General features: G+C 36.9%; 1 protein-coding gene across 1 annotated transcript in view; it reads right to left on the minus strand.

Moving 5' to 3' along the window:
- The window catches only part of CCDC191 (coiled-coil domain containing 191), a gene marked incomplete at both ends in the record, with an annotated part of 73,499 nt that overhangs the window by 37,256 nt on the left and 18,870 nt on the right, over nt 1-17,373 (minus strand). Inside the window, 3 exons of the mRNA XM_080696786.1 lie at nt 10,261-10,405; nt 13,506-13,729; nt 15,223-15,401. Coding sequence (XP_080552912.1) covers nt 10,261-10,405; nt 13,506-13,729; nt 15,223-15,401 — 548 coding nt within the window. The remainder of the gene's footprint in view (nt 1-10,260; nt 10,406-13,505; nt 13,730-15,222; nt 15,402-17,373) is intronic.

Below are 17,373 nucleotides of genomic sequence, written 5' to 3' on the forward strand. Positions count from 1 at the left end.
TCCATCCTGACAGTAATAACACTATTAGTAAAGTCCTTACATTTCTATATTCCTTTTCTTTTTGTTATTTATTTAATTTTCTGATTGGTGCATTGTAACCATACGTCTTAATGGAGTACAAGATGGTAGAGGCATGCATGCACACGTTGCTCATTTAGTTCTTCTCCAATTCCTACTCCATTCCCTCTCTGTAAAGTTTAAATCAACCTTTATGTATTGGTGGGCATGGTGGCACATGCTTATAGTTCCACTGCTCAGGAGGCTGCGATAGGAGGACAGGTTTGCTGCCAGTCTCAGCAACTGAGCGAGTCCTTGTTTCAAAATAAAAAAATAAAATAAGGCTGGAGGTTTAGCTCAGAGAAGGAATGTCCCTGGGTTCAATTCCCAGTACCACTCACAAACAAACAATTAAAAACTTCTATGTTTTATTTTATTTTTTCAGAACTTTTTTTTTTGGGGGGGGTCCAGTGTTTAGAGAGCAAATCCAGAGCTTGTGCATGGTAGGCAAGTGATCTACCACTGAGGTGTATCTCTAGCCCTTTATTTTATTTTTATGCAAGTACTACTTTATTAGTTATTAGATCATCATAACAAAATAGAGACTATAGATATCCATATGATTTACCGCATCCAGTTAATGACTAAATTTACAAAGTAAAGAATTAATGGTACATCTGTGGCTAAAACTGAAACATTCTGTCACACTGATTAATCTATTAGGTAATTGGTGTATACTAAAAATAAACGGCAAATTCCTTGCTGCTTCCATAAGAAAAGAAAAGAAAACTCCATATATAACTTACCATGATAGAAAAGCATCTGAATTCAGGAGGGGAAACTCTGAGTTTATAAGTCCTGTAGTCAATATATTTCTTTAAAAATACTTAAGTTGAGACTTTGAGAATAAAATTATCAGCTTTAAAGGTCTATAATTCAGCTTCACTACACAGAAGTTAATAGCAGCAAAGTGACAGACTCACAGAGTGACTGTTTCCTTGGAATTGACTTGCTATTGGTTTTTTCCCTGTCTGCACAAAAAAGCAATTCCATTAAAATTTAAATTAAGAAATAAAGTATGGATCAAAGCAAGCTGCTTAGTTATTTTTTTATTCATAGCAGGCATTATTCAGGTAAACATGAGTCTCACAAATGTGCTTGGAAGAAACTACTTGGGAAAGGGGTACACTCTAGATCCCCCTCTGCTCTCATCTGGAAGGGAGAGAGGTGGCCCACTCCCACTGCTGTGATCTGCTTCTCCTTTCTGTTCCTCCCCCTCCCCAGCTCACTCCCCACTGCTCCCAGGCCTGATTCTCCTTTTCAGTTCTACGCTCTGGAGCTATAATAGTGTTTGATCTCTTTGTTAGTTGAAATAAGAAATATGATTTTAAACCATAACCAGGTTGGAAAAAGAATGCATTTTGTTTAAGCCAGGAGAATTTAACATTTTAACTAGCCAGGTAACTGCTTTCACTTCTTTTCAACTTCATCTGTTTCTGTACTAGGTTTTTATTTCTGATACATTTTCAAATACAGTCATACATTCTTTCTCTAACTTCTTTTTAGGTATTGGGGATTAAGCCCAAAGGCATTCTACCTCCAAGTTACATCTCCAGCCCTTTTTATTTTTTGTTGTAAACAGGGTCTCAACCAGGTATGGCTGCAATCCCAATACTTGGGAGGATGAAACAGGAGGATGAGAGGTTCACAGCCAGTCTCAGCAACTTAGTGAGGCTCTCTGTAATTTAGTGAGACCCTGTTTAAAAATACAAAATAATAGGGTTGGCGTCTAGTTCAGACATAGAATGCCCCAGAGTTTAATCCCTAGTGACACACACACACACACACACACACACACACACACACACACACACAGAGATACAGAAGAAGAAAAAACGAAAAAAAAAAAAGACAAAGAAAAAAGAAACAGGGTTTCACCAGATTGCTGAGAGGGTCTTGCTAAGTTGCAGAGACAGGATTTGAACCTGTGATCCTCCTGTCTCAGCCTCCCAAGTGCTGGGATTATAGGCATGCACCATCACACCAGGCTCTTTTCCTAACTCTACCATTTCTTTATCAGTAGTGCTAATTAAAGCTTGATACAGGTAAATAAAGTACAGAAAATCACTGTGGAGATGAACTGTTCCTAAGTACATATTTATAATCCTTTTTAAAATAAAATACTACAATGTGAAATTCAGGAAGTTTTAAGTGAAATGCTTTCCTCCCCTCAAAATCTTCCACAAGACATTACTTGGTCATTAAGGATTCCACTCAAGAGAAGAAATGACAGCTCGCCCTGCTAAATTTATTACCTGCACTGGAGTTGCCCTCGATCTGTTGGCAAGAAAAGCTCTTCCCTGAAGTGTAATCACACTGCTGTCACTGCAAATGATTGACGTTAGGTGGAACAGCAATTTGCTATCTAATCTTCATTGTAATTCTAACCCTGTCACTAGAGATGCTTGTTCTGATTAATGAAGTGGATAACTCATCAAAATTCCTCAGCTATTTCCCTTTTGTCAGAAAGCTCAGTGATAATTGCATCAAAATTCTCCGTCATGGAAAAATAAACAATGAATTGTAAAGAGGACAAAAATGTCAACAAGTTTACAATTCATTTTTGCTGAATGGAACTATCTGTGGTGCAACTAGTGGTCTAGGGGAGTTGGCCAAGGCCCAAAAGTCAGAAAAAGAGCCAGAGCCACACCCTTGGCCTCCAAGTGACTCTTGGCTGCTCCTGTTCCAAAAAGAACAGACATTCTTTTGCCACAAAAGGAAGCACTCCTCAGCTTCTTTTTTTTTTTTGGGGGGGGGGTACCACTGTAGCTAGGTAAAAGTCCACACAGATGTTACAAAGAGCCTGGGGATTGGTTAGAGGAAAATCTTTACTGTGGAAAAATAAAGTCTTCAGTGAGAGGAACCATCAGTGAATTTTGCAATGGAAATGCACTATCCTGTGACCCATTCTATTCCTGATTTTCATCATCTTACCCTAAAGAAAAGAGAATAAATCATGGCACCGCTCCATCCTCAACTATAGACACTCCTATAGCTAGAGGAACATCCAGTTCCCAGAACATAGTGCTCAGCCCTGGACTTGCTGTTAGGCCCATGAAAAAGTCTAGAGGTCTAAGCTTTGACAACCACGGCTGGGAGAAACTTCAGTGTTTAAATTTCTTCTTCTTTTAAACTTTCTTTAAAAAAATAAGTTCTTATTACATAAATTTAACAAACATTTCTCAAAGAAGAACAAAGGAATAAATCTTCACTCGGCTTCAAAAATTATCAACATTTTGCCAATCATGTTCCGTCTGTCTCCCAGCACCTTTTTTTTTTTTCCTGGAGTATTTAAAAATAAATCTCAGACATCAGACATTATATCATTTTACTCATAAATATGTCAATATGTACCAGTAACATAAGGACGTTTTGTAAATTCCTCTTAATTCTGCTAAGACGTTTCAATCAACAATATTGCTGTATTTATCTATTAGCTATTCTGTTTCATTCTAGAAGTAGTAGAATTTCAGGCAGCAACTGCTTATTCTCCCCATAGAGTAAAAGCTTAGCCAGTAGAAGATTGTGGGAGCTCATCTCTCTCTCTCTCTTTCTGTCTCTACTGGGGATCGAACCCAGGAACATTCATTCTACCTCTGAGCTACACCCCACCCCCTCCCTTTTTTAAAATTTGAAACAGGGTCTTGCTAAGTTGCTGAGTCTGGCCTTGAACCTGCAATCCTCCTGTATCGGGCCCCAAGCATGGGGATTATAGGCATGTGCCACTGCACCTGACTGGGCTCTCTTAAAGAATGGCTTTAATACAGCCTACCTATCACCTGGCTACTATTAGGAAATGGCTCCTTTCTCTACGCAGTCTGGACCAGATCTGGTGAAGCCATCGTATCTTTAGGAAAGGCAACCCTGCCACTTCCCCAGTGCCTTCTCTTTTCCTCCAAGACTTTCTTCCATCTCTCCATCAATCCCTACTCTCTGCTCGCCTTTCTCCACCCCTGGCCAAACATACGCAAACTACATCAAGAACAGAGCTCGCCTCAGAATAGATCAGACACATGTTCAGGTTGCCTCCAGGGTAATCTGACAGCAAGACAATGAATGATATGATGTCATTTGTTCCTTACCCGCTCAAGATCCTTATACATATTCACCTGAACTGTCTAGTGTTTAGGAGAAAAGATATTCCACTCTGTAAAATGTTAGAGGACTTCATTTATGTCAAAACTCCTTTCTTAACTTTTAAAAGCAAAATTTAATCAGTACTTTTTTTTTTTTTTTTTTTTTTTTTTTGGTACTGGGGAATGAACCCAAGGGCATTCTACCTCCGAGCTACACCCCCAGCCCTATTTTTTATTCTTTATTTTGAAACAGGCTCTCAATGAATTGCAAAGGGCTTCACTAAGTAACTGAGGCTGGTTCGCGAACCACGATCCTCCTGTCTCACCCTCCCAAATGCTGGGATTACAAGCGTGAGCCACAAGCCCAGCCAGTACTTCTTTTAACGTTTTAAAAAGAAAAGGAAAACAATCACATATTTAAGAATAGGAATCTCTGGGATCAAAAAAGGCTTCATAGCACTTTGAAAGGCAAACTATCAGCCCAAGATTCTGTCAAAGTGACCTTCACCGTCCCTTCTGTGAGAATGGAAGGTAAGATCTGGTTTACTCGTAGGGCGAGACATGAAAGAAAATAAACAAGAAACCTCCTTGCCAAAACACATTAAATTTTAGTTGGAAATTTCTCTAGGGTTGCCTCTGTAAAGTAATACATAACAATGCCTCAAGTGCCTCCTGAAATGTATGCCACACATTGCCCCTGGCAGTAAACCTGGAGGGGAGAGTTAATGGATCCCCATATTTTTCAGATGTACACTGCCATTTTTCTTTCTATGCAGTTTTATTTGCAAAGAGGCTTTTCCTTCGTTTCCCTCCCCAGATGCAGGAGACTGTTAAGAGGATGGTTGCCATGTGCCAGTTCAGAAATGGTTTTGCTTCAGTGATGTGTAGGCAGTTCTGGTAAAACTAAGATCTTTGGAGAAGAATCATGCTATACAAATAAGGTACTTAACTACGGTTTTCATCATCCTGTCAGAAAAAAAAAAAAAGCAGGCTTCTTTTTCATATATCCTTGCCTTCTTGGTTTAGTTTGGGGTGGGCTTCGGGAGGTGATGTGCCACAAGCATAACATTAACAATAATTCCTTCGGTCATTATCGTCTTATTAAAAGAAAAACCTATCTAAATAAGCAAATTAAACATTTATCCCCAGAAAAATAACCCTTAAGGCCAATGTCACCCCATCTTTCATTGGTCTCTAACTTTCACAAGCAGGAATGATCATAGAGTTTTTAATCTTATTAATAAAACAAAAATATATTGCAGCATAGAGTGAGAAGGAGGCCACTTTCTAAATAAAGTGTAAGAATTTCATAGTTAATCTCTTGTTTTCTCTGCTAATTAATAATGACACATGGATTATTGAATCTCCCCAAGAGATTTCACTGCCAAAGAAAGTAGGGTAGGCTGGAAGTGAAACTTTCTATACAAAAACAGAAAAACAGGAGTTTCTGACTGTACAATGGGAGTGAAATGGGTAGGAGAGATGCATGAAGAGTGTTGCACCTGAACTTGGGTTTGGGGTTTTGATAAGAGAGCATGTTCTATTCCTCTCAATCACCTACTAGAGAACATGGCCCAAATTAGTCCACGGAAGATGCATGGTAGCAGATAAAATCCAGAGCCAAAGTACAGGAAGTAAAAGAACCTTGAGTTTTTTTTTTTTTTTTTGGTGGTGGTACTGGGGTGGGGTTCCTGGAAGCCCTTCTACCTCCGGGCTACACTCCCAGACCTATTTTTACATTTTTATTTGGAAACAGGGTCTCCTAAGCCAGCTCGTGCGGCTGGCTTCGAACATGCGCGATCCTCCTGTCTTCGCCTCCCAAGCGCCGGGATTACAAGAGTGTGCCACCACACCCGGCTGTGTTGGAGTAACTTCTGGAAGTGAATTCTTTAAAGTCTTCCTGCTACTCCATACAGCTACTTCTACTGGGTTTGTGTCAGTGAAATGTTTTGAAAGTACTGAGCAGAACTTCCAGTTGTCTAGCTGGCCAGCACGGGTCACCTAGAAATTTTCCTCCTTTTCATTCTGGGCCATGGGTAGGCTGCTGAATATCCAGGTTTCATTACCCCAAAGCAGCGTCAGGCTCCTTAGAACCAAGCTAAAGGGGGACTGGGACCAAGGTAATGAGCCCAGAGGGCCTGTCTACTCCAGTGGTGCTTACCTGAGGACTGACCTGTCTCCAGCTAAGTCTATATAAAAGGGTGAGGACTCTGGTGGGCAGACTCTTACCATGTCTGTATTATACCACCCCTTAGGGGACTTTAGAGGTCCATTATTTTACTACAAATGAACTACAAAAGAACTAACCCAAGTAACTTTGGAAAATAATATCATAACTGAACACTGGAAGGTGAAAACAAAAATAAGTGTACAAATATTGTGCTACATTTACTTCCATGGTGGTCTGGGCTAAAAACTCTGAAACTACTTTTATAGTATCCTAAGATTAATTAATAAGGAAATAGAATGTAGACAACGGGTGCTAGGTGTCTCGCTGTCAGAGAAAGAAGCTGAAAGTGAGCAAGAGGAAGAGGCTAATACTGAAGCCTGTGGCACTGGATTAGCACTGAAAATATCATGAATTCACAACTACTTGATACACATGCTGATAGTATAGAAGTTATAAACAAGGAAAGGGAGAAGAATAACATGGTTCCTGTGTTATACTAGAATTAGTAACAGTACCAGAATTCCTGTGTTGTTTTAAAAATTCATGGATGCTGCTGGGTGTGGTGGAGTACGCTTGTAATCCCCGTGCTTGGGAGGTGGAGACAGGAGGATTGCGCAGGTTCGAAGCCAGCCGCGCTGGCTTAGGAGACCCTGTTTCCAAAAAAAAAAAAAAAAAAAAAAAAAAAAAATATATATATATATATATATATATATATATATATATATGTAGTAGGTGTCTGGGAGTGTAGCCCAGAAGTAGAAGGGTTTCCAGGAACCCCAGTACCACACACACACACACAAAAATTCATGGATGCTAATATGAATACAGATTTCCAGACAAAGAAATAAATACACGTGATTGGGTGTGGTGACACATGCCTATAAGTTCAGTATTTGGGAGGCTTAGACAGGAGGGTTGCAGGTTCCAGGCCAGCCTCTACTATTTAGTGAGATTTTGTTTCAAAATAAAAAATCAAAAGGCTAGCGTATATCTCAGAGATACAATGCCTTTGGGTTCAATCCTTAGTACCACAAGAAAAAAAGAAGAAAAGAAATAAATAGAATGTGTGTATACACATGGGTTACTAAATGTAAATACATTTCCTTGCATAAAAGCAATGACAACCCAGCAGTAGTGAACATGTGGATCTTGGTTTCCTAAGGCCATTCTCCAATAAGAGAAACCGAGGTTCCATGTAAAAGTGGTTGATTCTAGAAGTGGGGGCAGGATAAATGTCAGATGAACCTGGAGAACCTTGTGGTGCATAAAGAAAGGAAGTGCTCAAAAATGAATGGGAGCATGCTGAAAGGGCAGGCGCCAGCCTGAAAGATTTTATGATGGCCAAAGTTGGAACAATTTGAATATCAAATTAAACAGTAACAATAATAAGTTATAACTCACAGAATAAAATATGTACCAATGAGTTCATACTGAATTGAATTAAATATTCCTAAACAAATAAGGGAGAGACGGGACAGTTTCTTCAAGAAGAATTGAAATAAATAACTCTAGAAGAAATGAGGGAAATAAAAAAATCACCATTAGAAAAATGCCACATTAATAATTGTTGCAGGCAAGATCCACCATTGAATGCTAAAGTTAATGGGAGAGAGTCTAAGGAGAAATAAGATATTTATAGTTTTGCAGTATGTCCTGCAAGACATTAATTATGAAAATAAAAACAGTAACTCTATAAGAGAGAAACCAAGAAGGCACAATCAGCCAAGTGATCAAGGTTAACATCAACCAGTAGGCATTCCCTGATATATTATACTGAGAAAGGCACAGTATCACTTCTTATAGTAGTCTTACTAAAAATGTGTAATTTCATTCTAAGCAGGATATAACAGAAAGCTCAAATTGAGAGACATTCTACAAAATACCTGACCAGTCCTCTTACAGAATGTCAAATTCTTAAAAGACAGGGTAAGACTGAGGAGCTGTCACATACTGGAGAAGACTAAGGAGACATAATAATTAAATGCAACATGGAATTATAGATTGAATCCTGGAACAGAAAAAGCTCATTGGCAGAAAAACTGATAATATTCGAATAGGGTCTACAGTTTAATTACTAGTATCTAATGGTATTGTAAAAATGTTAATTTCCTAGTTTTGATAACTATACTATGCTTATGTAAGATTTCAACATTAGAAAAAGCTTGATGAAACTGTTTTGTATGCCAAAAATTATCTCAAAATAAAAGCTTAAAGTAACAAAGTATAGACAAAAATCAAACAGAATCTGTGGCAAAGTGGAGATCATTTATCCATAATCTCCCCCCTTTAAATACATTGACATGTCCTTTTAAAATCAAGTAATCTGTTTGAGATGGGCCACTAATTTTGTAAATCTGTCAATGTATCTAGTATTTGAATCCCACAGTTCCATCTAAAACATATATGATTTCTTACTGTATAGCAGACATCAGTACAATTATGAAACTGATTTTTTAGAAAACACATTTCTTGTTCATCTCTCATCACTTGAGTAACATACATACCAATTTTTTGTTCTACCTTCTCAAGATGGAATCCTGAACACTAATTTCTCTTCCTATTTTCTTTTTTAAATCTTACCTGTTGTAGCAGGACATAGTAACTCTATTTGTATCATGAAGGATGTAGAATATCAGAGTTCTTGTCAGTCTTTCTCAAAATATTAATAAAATATTAATCCCACTCTTTTTTGGTACTAGATTGAACCCAGAAGAATTCTACCTCTGAGCTACATCCACAGTCCTATTTTTTTTTTTTAAACAGGGTCTCACTAAGTTGCTGAGGGCCTCACTAGTTGCTAAAGTTGGCCTTGAATCCACAATCCTCCTGTCTCAGCCTCTCAAGTACTGGGATTACAGGCATGTGCCACTGATCCTGGCATTTAATCTCAACTCTTAACATATCCTACCACATTTCCCTCTCTATTCCTAAAACCAAAACTCCGATCAAATTTTTGTTGTTCTATATCTGAAAAATAACAACTTCTTGCCCATTAGTCCAAAATGCTGCCATCAAATATGTCTATCTTTTTAAAACTCACTTTCACTACTTTACTCTTCCTCATGTTTTAGTTATCCATATCATATTCAAATTATTGTTTTTGGTTTTGAGGGCCTTTATAAGTCTATACATACAATTATCAAGCTTCCTTAAAATGTTCCTAACATTCTCTTTTCTCTTGCTAATTCCCCTCATTCATGTATTCATTCTATTAACTTTCATTGATTTTCAGCAATTCCTAAAGCCCTGGGGTGGATGTTGTAGGACATAGAATATATATGTATGTACATATATATATCTTTTCTCATCTGACCATCTCATTTACATTCTACTGAGTAATTCATTTGACATGAAATAGTACAAGGCCCCGATTCATGTTTTCTTTTATCAATTGCCCTTCAGGAAAAAGACTGCTTACATAGCCAGAGGAGGGTATGCATTTGTCAATATAGAATTAGCTAGTTATTTCTTACAAAAAGAGAAAGTGAAAGAAAGAAATGGTAGAATAAAATGCAGACCATTAGTAAGAGAAGCACAGACAGAAGTGGATCATTGCTTTGAGATCTGAGCTAGCAAAGGGCAAGTAACTTATTCTTGTATTTTCTGAATAACCCAGAGGCAATGGTCCTGAGACTGTCAAAGTAGAAGCCAAGCTTTCAAAAACAGCAGGAGGGCTATCTATGTAGTTAAATGCTATTCTGAAAAGAGTAATTTAGGAAGGAGTCCTAAATTTATCCTCCAATTTCCTAGATCTCTACAGTATAAAAATAATAGCTCCAGAACAGAAGATTGGTGCACTGTCCTGTGCCCCACATCAGTTGGGCAGCAGAGAATAAATGGTGTGGGCAGTTTGGGTATGTGGATGAACCTCTCATGTGCTTAGTGTTTACTTTATCCCATCTCTGAAGGAGCATCTTGTCATTTAAATACTGAATAAAGAGACGCTAGAATTCATACCTGGTGATTTTCCTTGAAAGTTTGGATTAATAACTCTTTCATTTTTCTTTTTTTTTCTTTTGCCAATTTTTCTTCATCCTGAAGAATCTGAGCACTTGGAAACTCTAGATTCCTTTTAAAATTTTCTTTTTGCTTTTTCTTCTCTCTAATAATAACAGTAAAAATACATGCATATGTATATACACAATAGATTTAACAATGAGTAATTACAACCTACTGTGGGGGAATTAACACTGAATTTCCCAAGAAAAGACACAGAGTTTTAGATTTGGCTCTAAAACTGCATAGTAGGGTATGGCTTTTGGTGTCTTAGTTTATTCCTTTATAAAAATTCATGTTAAATGAAGTAAAAGTGTTATAAAGTATTTGACAAATAGAAAGTATTACAGATATTTTAGTACCTTTATTCAGTTTAACACTGAGCTATAATCTGACAAAATTTTGAGAGCTAACATCTGCTAAGTATTCTTGAATGCAAGCATTAAGTTCTTTCTCTTTGTATTACAAAATAAAAAGAATCTTCAAGTAATAAAGGAATAATATTCTAATATTCTAATAATATTTCTAGGAAGAAAACTAATAAGAATCAAGTGTCACTGAATAAGGAGAGAATGGAATCTATAGTAATTCTAAAATAACTGAACAGAAAAAAATAAGATTTATTGACAGCAGGGAAAAGGTCTTTAGGCAAGTAACCAGAACCTCTTAGTAACTGCTCCTCTTTGATTTGGTCATCCTCCTTCTCACCTCCCCATCTGCTCTTTTGCATCCAGGCTATCCCTCTCTCATTCACCAATTCAAGTCAGTTCAGAGTTATTGATTTCTTACTGGAGTGTAATTGATTACATAGGTATGAGGATGAAGTATGCACTATTAACGACACGGTAGAGACAGCACCTAGTGAGAAACCAGGATTCATGGGCTCCTGCCACAAAACAGCTGTGAAAACTCAGGCAAGTCAACTCTTTCTGGAAATTTACAGTTGTGAAAATTCAAATTGAGAGGTATGACAGAATGTAGACACCTTCTCATTCATTCTTTTATATAAACAGAGGGCACACAATGTTATGTCTTATCACTGGTGATGTTAACCTATTTAACTTGGTTAGGGCAAGAACTCCAATGTAAAAGTTATTATTCTTTCTTTTGGTACTGGGGATTGAACTCAGGGAAATCCTGTCTCCAAGTTATACCCCCAGCCATTTTTAACTTTTATTTTGAAATAGAGGCTCACTAAGTTGCTGAGGGTCTTGCTAAGTTGCTGAGGCTAGCCTGAGACCTACGATCCTCCTGTCTTGGGTTCCAAGTACTGGGATTACAGGTGTATGCTACTATGGCTGGCTTCTTTTTTCCTTTGTAATTAATATTGTAAAATAAATATTTTAAAACCATGCAATGAAACAGATTCAGGACAATTTACAAATAAATTATGAAGCCCTACCAATAATAAAATATTACCAACTCCTTCCAAATTACTAATTCCATAATGATATTGTATTAGATGGTTATAGACAGGTGATAGTGGGCATTAGAGAAATACAGTTCTAATACCATGGATCTAACTTTAAAAAAGGTAGATATTAATGTTGTATCTGTTCATTGTGTAACACTGGAGAGATATAAAAGCCATCTGTGTTTCTACCTAGAAACAAATACTGGTCTCTCAAGCCTGTTTTATTGTGCAATAATGATCCAAAGATTGCTCTAATATTTATTAATGTCTATTATTATAAATACTGTAATTTAATTATCTTTGTACATAAATTTCTGTCTGGATTCCAAGTCATTTTCTAGTACTGGAATGGAACAATAATGCCATTTTATAGCTCTTGTTGTCTACTGCCAAATTGCTTTCTGGGAAGTTTCAGTCAGTTCATCCACCTAGAAGTAGAGCATGTTATCTGTCTTACTGTAATGATGGCTAAGATTTTAACTTTTATCAGAAATGACTGGTCAGTGAACATTTGTTGAGTGCCCCATGTGAACTGAGCATCCTGCTACCATCAAATGCTACTTGTTTTCACAATTTATTTTAGGTCAGGCTAGTTTTTCAGGTCTTGGGAGCAATCTGAAAAACAAGGTTGACCTTAAAAAGAGCTCACTAAAGCACTGGTGATTGCTTTCTGAAAAGAACAGCATCTGGAGGAGGCCTGAGCCGGGCACTTGAAGGAGCGAAGCACATGTCCACTGCTGAGCTGTTTTAAATTGGGTAGAATAAGAGCAATCAAGAACACAGGGGGTGGGGGAGCTGTGTAGGCTGATGGCAGTGGAGGGATTATCTAATAGGTCTCTCAGGCCTCTCAGTTTGAGTATTCAGTCACTTCAGTTATGTTGTTCCAAGACTTCTGCAGTTCATGCATTAGTGCTACTTCTCAGAATAAATACATTAGCTATTTCACTTTTGATGCTCATTTTCTGCATTAGGATGGATAACAGAACTACATCCTGTGAGGACTATTTTCAGTTTCCTCTAGTGTTAAATATTCTTTTTCTTTATCAGTGACAGTAAGGCAATGGTAACTTTCTGTATGTTCATCAGAAAATAAGGCGCTAACACAATCTGCACAATTACTTAACAAGGATAAGGCATAAGGAAACATATTCAACCTTAAAACTATTACATAACCAAAGAAATGCAAATGTGTAAAAGTACTTAAAGTGAAGATACTTTCCAATACTGAGCAGAGTACAGTAAACTGGCCCACCTCCAGTGATACAGTAAATAAGTACAACCAACTTTGAAAGCAATTTGGCAATGTTTCAAGAGCCATAAAAAAATCTGTACCATTTAATTCAGTAATGACACTCCTAAGAATTTATCTTAAAAATATAATTCAAAAGAATGAATAATATCTAGGCCTAAGGATGCCCACTGCAATATTATATTGGTGAAAAAAATTTAAAATAGCTAAAATGCCTATGAGCAAGGGAGGAAGTCATTATATAGATTATGGTATATGAACCCAATGGAGTAATATACAGGTCTCAGGACTCCAGGCAATGTGTTAGTTACAGCAGAATAATATATCAAATGTATGCTATGGTCGTAATTCAGTATATAAAGGGGCCAAGACCAGGAGGACATATGAAAAAATAAAATTAGTTAATTTGTTAAGATGGTGGAATAATGAGATTTCTCTTTGTGTTTTGTTACTGCAATGTTTGTACATTATGCAAACTTCAGAGCACTTCTAAAATCACTGCTTAAACAGACAACCTCTGTGCTGCTCATCCGGCTGGCTTACATTTTCCACGCTTCTTCCACAGTGTGCCTCCTCTCAAGTATCTCCTTCCTCAGCTTTACCATCTCCCTTTGAAGATCCTCCTTCTCCTTCTTGGCCTCTTGAGCCTTCCTTCTCTTCTCTTCTTGCACCAGATACTGAGCCTCCAAGAAGGCTGACTTTTTCAGGGCCTTCTCGTTTCTCTGGCATTCCAGTTCTTTCTCACGTCTTAAGCGATTTTCTTTTACCTTAGAAAACAACAAGAGTGAAACACAACCTTCCAAGTGAAGAGGATCTGCAAAACCTTAGAATGCATTTTGAAGTCTGAATACCACCAGGATGAAAAACTCTGGCTCAGGATCCCACTGTTTATTGGTAGAATATGGGGTATTCATTTGTTTACTGGGTAAAAACCAACACAAAGTTTTTACATGTAATCAGATGAAGAGATTCTCAAACCAGCTCTGGGACGGGCCATGGCATGAAAAAACTGAGTCTAGTAGGTCAGTCCCAAATTCTGGATTCTCAGAGATGCCTTCCCACCCACGAGTCTATACAGGCTATGGACGACTGCTTTTTTACTTTAAATAAATAAGCTGTCTGTATTTTAAATATATAATTCAAAAAAGAACAGATATCTTTTTTGAGGCTATACTGTGAAGGATACAACAGTGATTTACTGCCTTATGAAACACCACAACTCTTTATTCATTTCTATTATTATTAAAATATGCCAGTGATTCTGGAACATACTTGGAAATCAAAAACATGAACTTTACACATATTTCTCAATAAGCATATTAACTTTTTTCAAACATTAATTCTTCAGATGCTTGACTAGCTATGAATTTAGGAATGGTCTTTTCCTTCCTGCTTCATTGCTTCTACCCCTATCTTTCTCTCTAGTTGTGACAAGACTTCTAGACAATGGCTAGAAGTGAACCTTTTAGCCATTTTCTTGAACCTTCTCTCCCTTTTGTCATACATCCAAACCAGGGCTCTACTTCTGCCCCTATTTCTCCAACATCTCCAAGGCTGATTAGGTGCACCCTAATGGTTTAAAGCAGTGGTTTCCAAATTTGACAATCAGAAATGCAGTGTTATAAAAGATAGCACATACATGTATAGATATTATCCCAGGTTCAGTCTTACTCCTGGACATATGGCAAAGACTTGGTCATTCTGATTCCCTGAAGCTTTATTACAAAGTGTTAGGACAGTCTTTTCTCCTATTACCTATTATTCCTTTTGGGAAAAGGAAAGTTCCCACATGTCTTTCTAATTCAAAACAGCTGAACTAGATTTAATTCTGATCTGTCCTCTTTTTCAAATTATAATCACAAAATGAGTTAATTTCAGTTGTCTAGAAAAGAATTATCCTTATAATATTCACCAGAATATTCATGATAACATATTAATGTCACAATTCAAAAAACCAAATGCAATCTACATATGTATAATAGAAAGTACTGCATTCAAACTAATAAAGTTTAGTTCAACACTATTGGTCAAAATCAATTATTCTAATTTTGGCTATTTCTTAAACAAATTGTTTCCTACCCTCAGTTTATGAGAATTATTTTTCTTCTGAAGTTCTTATATTTTATTTTTATTCTTTCTAACCAAACCACAGATGGCACCCTTTTTCATAATAAAGCCTAAATCTTTATTTAAGCTTATTAAATGTGTTACACAAAGACTGCTTCCTGTTATCCATTTTAATTTTGTTTTTCCCTCCCACCTGCTTATGTCTCATCTCCATGGTAAGACGAGGATCCTTCTGCTGCTTCTTGTCTTGGTTTTCCTTCAATCCAAGATCTTCCAACATCCCAGAATCCACCACTTCTTTATGGAGCAGATGGTCTATAAATTTTTGAACAGTGGTACTTTCCTCTTCTTCCTCCAAATAACCACATAAATCTGGGGGGGGGGGAGAATAGCCCAAAAGGGGAAATTTTTAAAAATAATTTTATTATCATGTTTATAGTCATATTAAAAATCCCATACAAAACCATGAGTTCAATAAACACTAACTGGTAATGCCAGTTGGATACGTAAAGCCCTCAGAATTACCTTCCATTGAGAGGAAGAAGCTCCATTCCTCAGGAGTTACCCTTACTCACATCATTAAAGATTTCTTTACAGCTAAATCTAAAGATTACCACTTCCTTCTAAACAACCTTGAGAACTCTACTGCTAAGCAAAGCAGAAAGCTTTATTAAAGTGGTGTAATTAACATATATAATAAATTTCAAATATTTAAAGTCTACCATAAATTTTGACATAGCACATGCTAGTAAAACCATCACCATAGTCAAGATAACAAACATGTATATCAACCCCCAAATGTCCTCCTGTTGACCTGTACTATCTTCCTCTCAATCCTCCCTATCCCCTGTCCTGTTCCAAGTAAGCACAGACCTGCTTTCTATATATTACACTATAGAAAGCACTTTCTGTTTTTCCAGTAGATTAGTTTGCACTGTCTAGAATATTATATAGGTTAAACCATATACTATGTACTCTAATGGTGTGGCTTCTTTCACACAGCATAATTATTTAAGAGATTTATCCACCTTGTGTGTATCAGTGGTTTCTTAATTTTTATTGCTAAATAGTACAATATTCTACTATATGGATATACCACAATTTGATCATTCATTTATCTGTTGATGCACATCTGGGCTGTTTTCAGATTTGAGCGATTACAAATAAAGCTGTTAAAGAGCATTTGTATACAAATCCTGTTATGAACATAAGACTTTCCTCTGCTGAGAAAATGCCCAGGAGTGCAATGGGTGGATTATATGATATGTATGTGTTTACTTTTCAAGAAACTGTCCAACTGGTATCCAGAGTGGTCTTATAATTTTACATTAGCACCAGCAATGTGGAAATATTCTAGTCCCTTTAAGTCCTTACCAATACTTGGCATGGACTGTCTTCTAACTTAAATCCATTTCTAAAATTATATAGTGGCAACTGAGTATAATTTTAATATGCATTTACCTAATGATTAATGACACTGAAAGCCTTCCTTGTTAATATTTCTTAGTTATTCTATACATTATTGACAGGAGGATAATGAAGTCTTCACCCATTATTGTTGAGTTGTCTATTTTTCTCTTTAAGTTTGCTTCAGATATTTGGGATCCTCATCAGGCATATGTATTTATACCTGTTAGACCATCTTGATAAATTGACCTTTGTATCACTATACATTATATTTTTTGTTACTAGTAACAATTTTTTGTCTTAAAATCTATTTTTTTCTGATATTAGAGTCACTCCAAATCTATTTTCGATACTGTTTGCATCATATACCTTTTTTTTCTTCTACTTTCAACTTATTTGTGTCTTGAGTCTAAAGTGTGTCTCTTATAGATAACATATAGTTATGTCATATATTTTAAATCTATTCTACCAATCTGTCTTTGGATTAAAGAAACACTGGTGATATTTACTCTGGGAACACTGACATATATGACTGATTAGATATGGTTATAATTCCTGCAAGAAGTACAAAGAGAGAAAGACAGATTGATCATATTTCCTCTTGCACTAAAGGCTAAAAAGGTAATGAGGACAAAATTATAATTCTCTTATGACTTTATGACAATTCTATGAGGGTTAGCATTGCCGGAGCCAGCCGGCAAAAGCACGGTTCCAAAGAGAGGAGTGAGGATGAAAGAATTTAACTCTTAAGAATTTGATTCCGAGAATTTTAAACTTTAATGTGTGGGGGAGCGCCAGCCTACTCCTGAGTCGTTATCTCTACTGGCCGACCCCTGCTCCTGGGTCAATATTTCCTACTGGCAGACAATGGGTTTCTCTTGAGGTATTTACACAGTTACAGGTCAATCAACATCCCCGTGCTATCACCACCAGAATA

This window comes from Muscardinus avellanarius (assembly GCF_963383645.1).
Source record: "Muscardinus avellanarius genome assembly, chromosome: 5".
Classification (NCBI taxonomy): Eukaryota; Metazoa; Chordata; class Mammalia; order Rodentia; family Gliridae; genus Muscardinus; species Muscardinus avellanarius.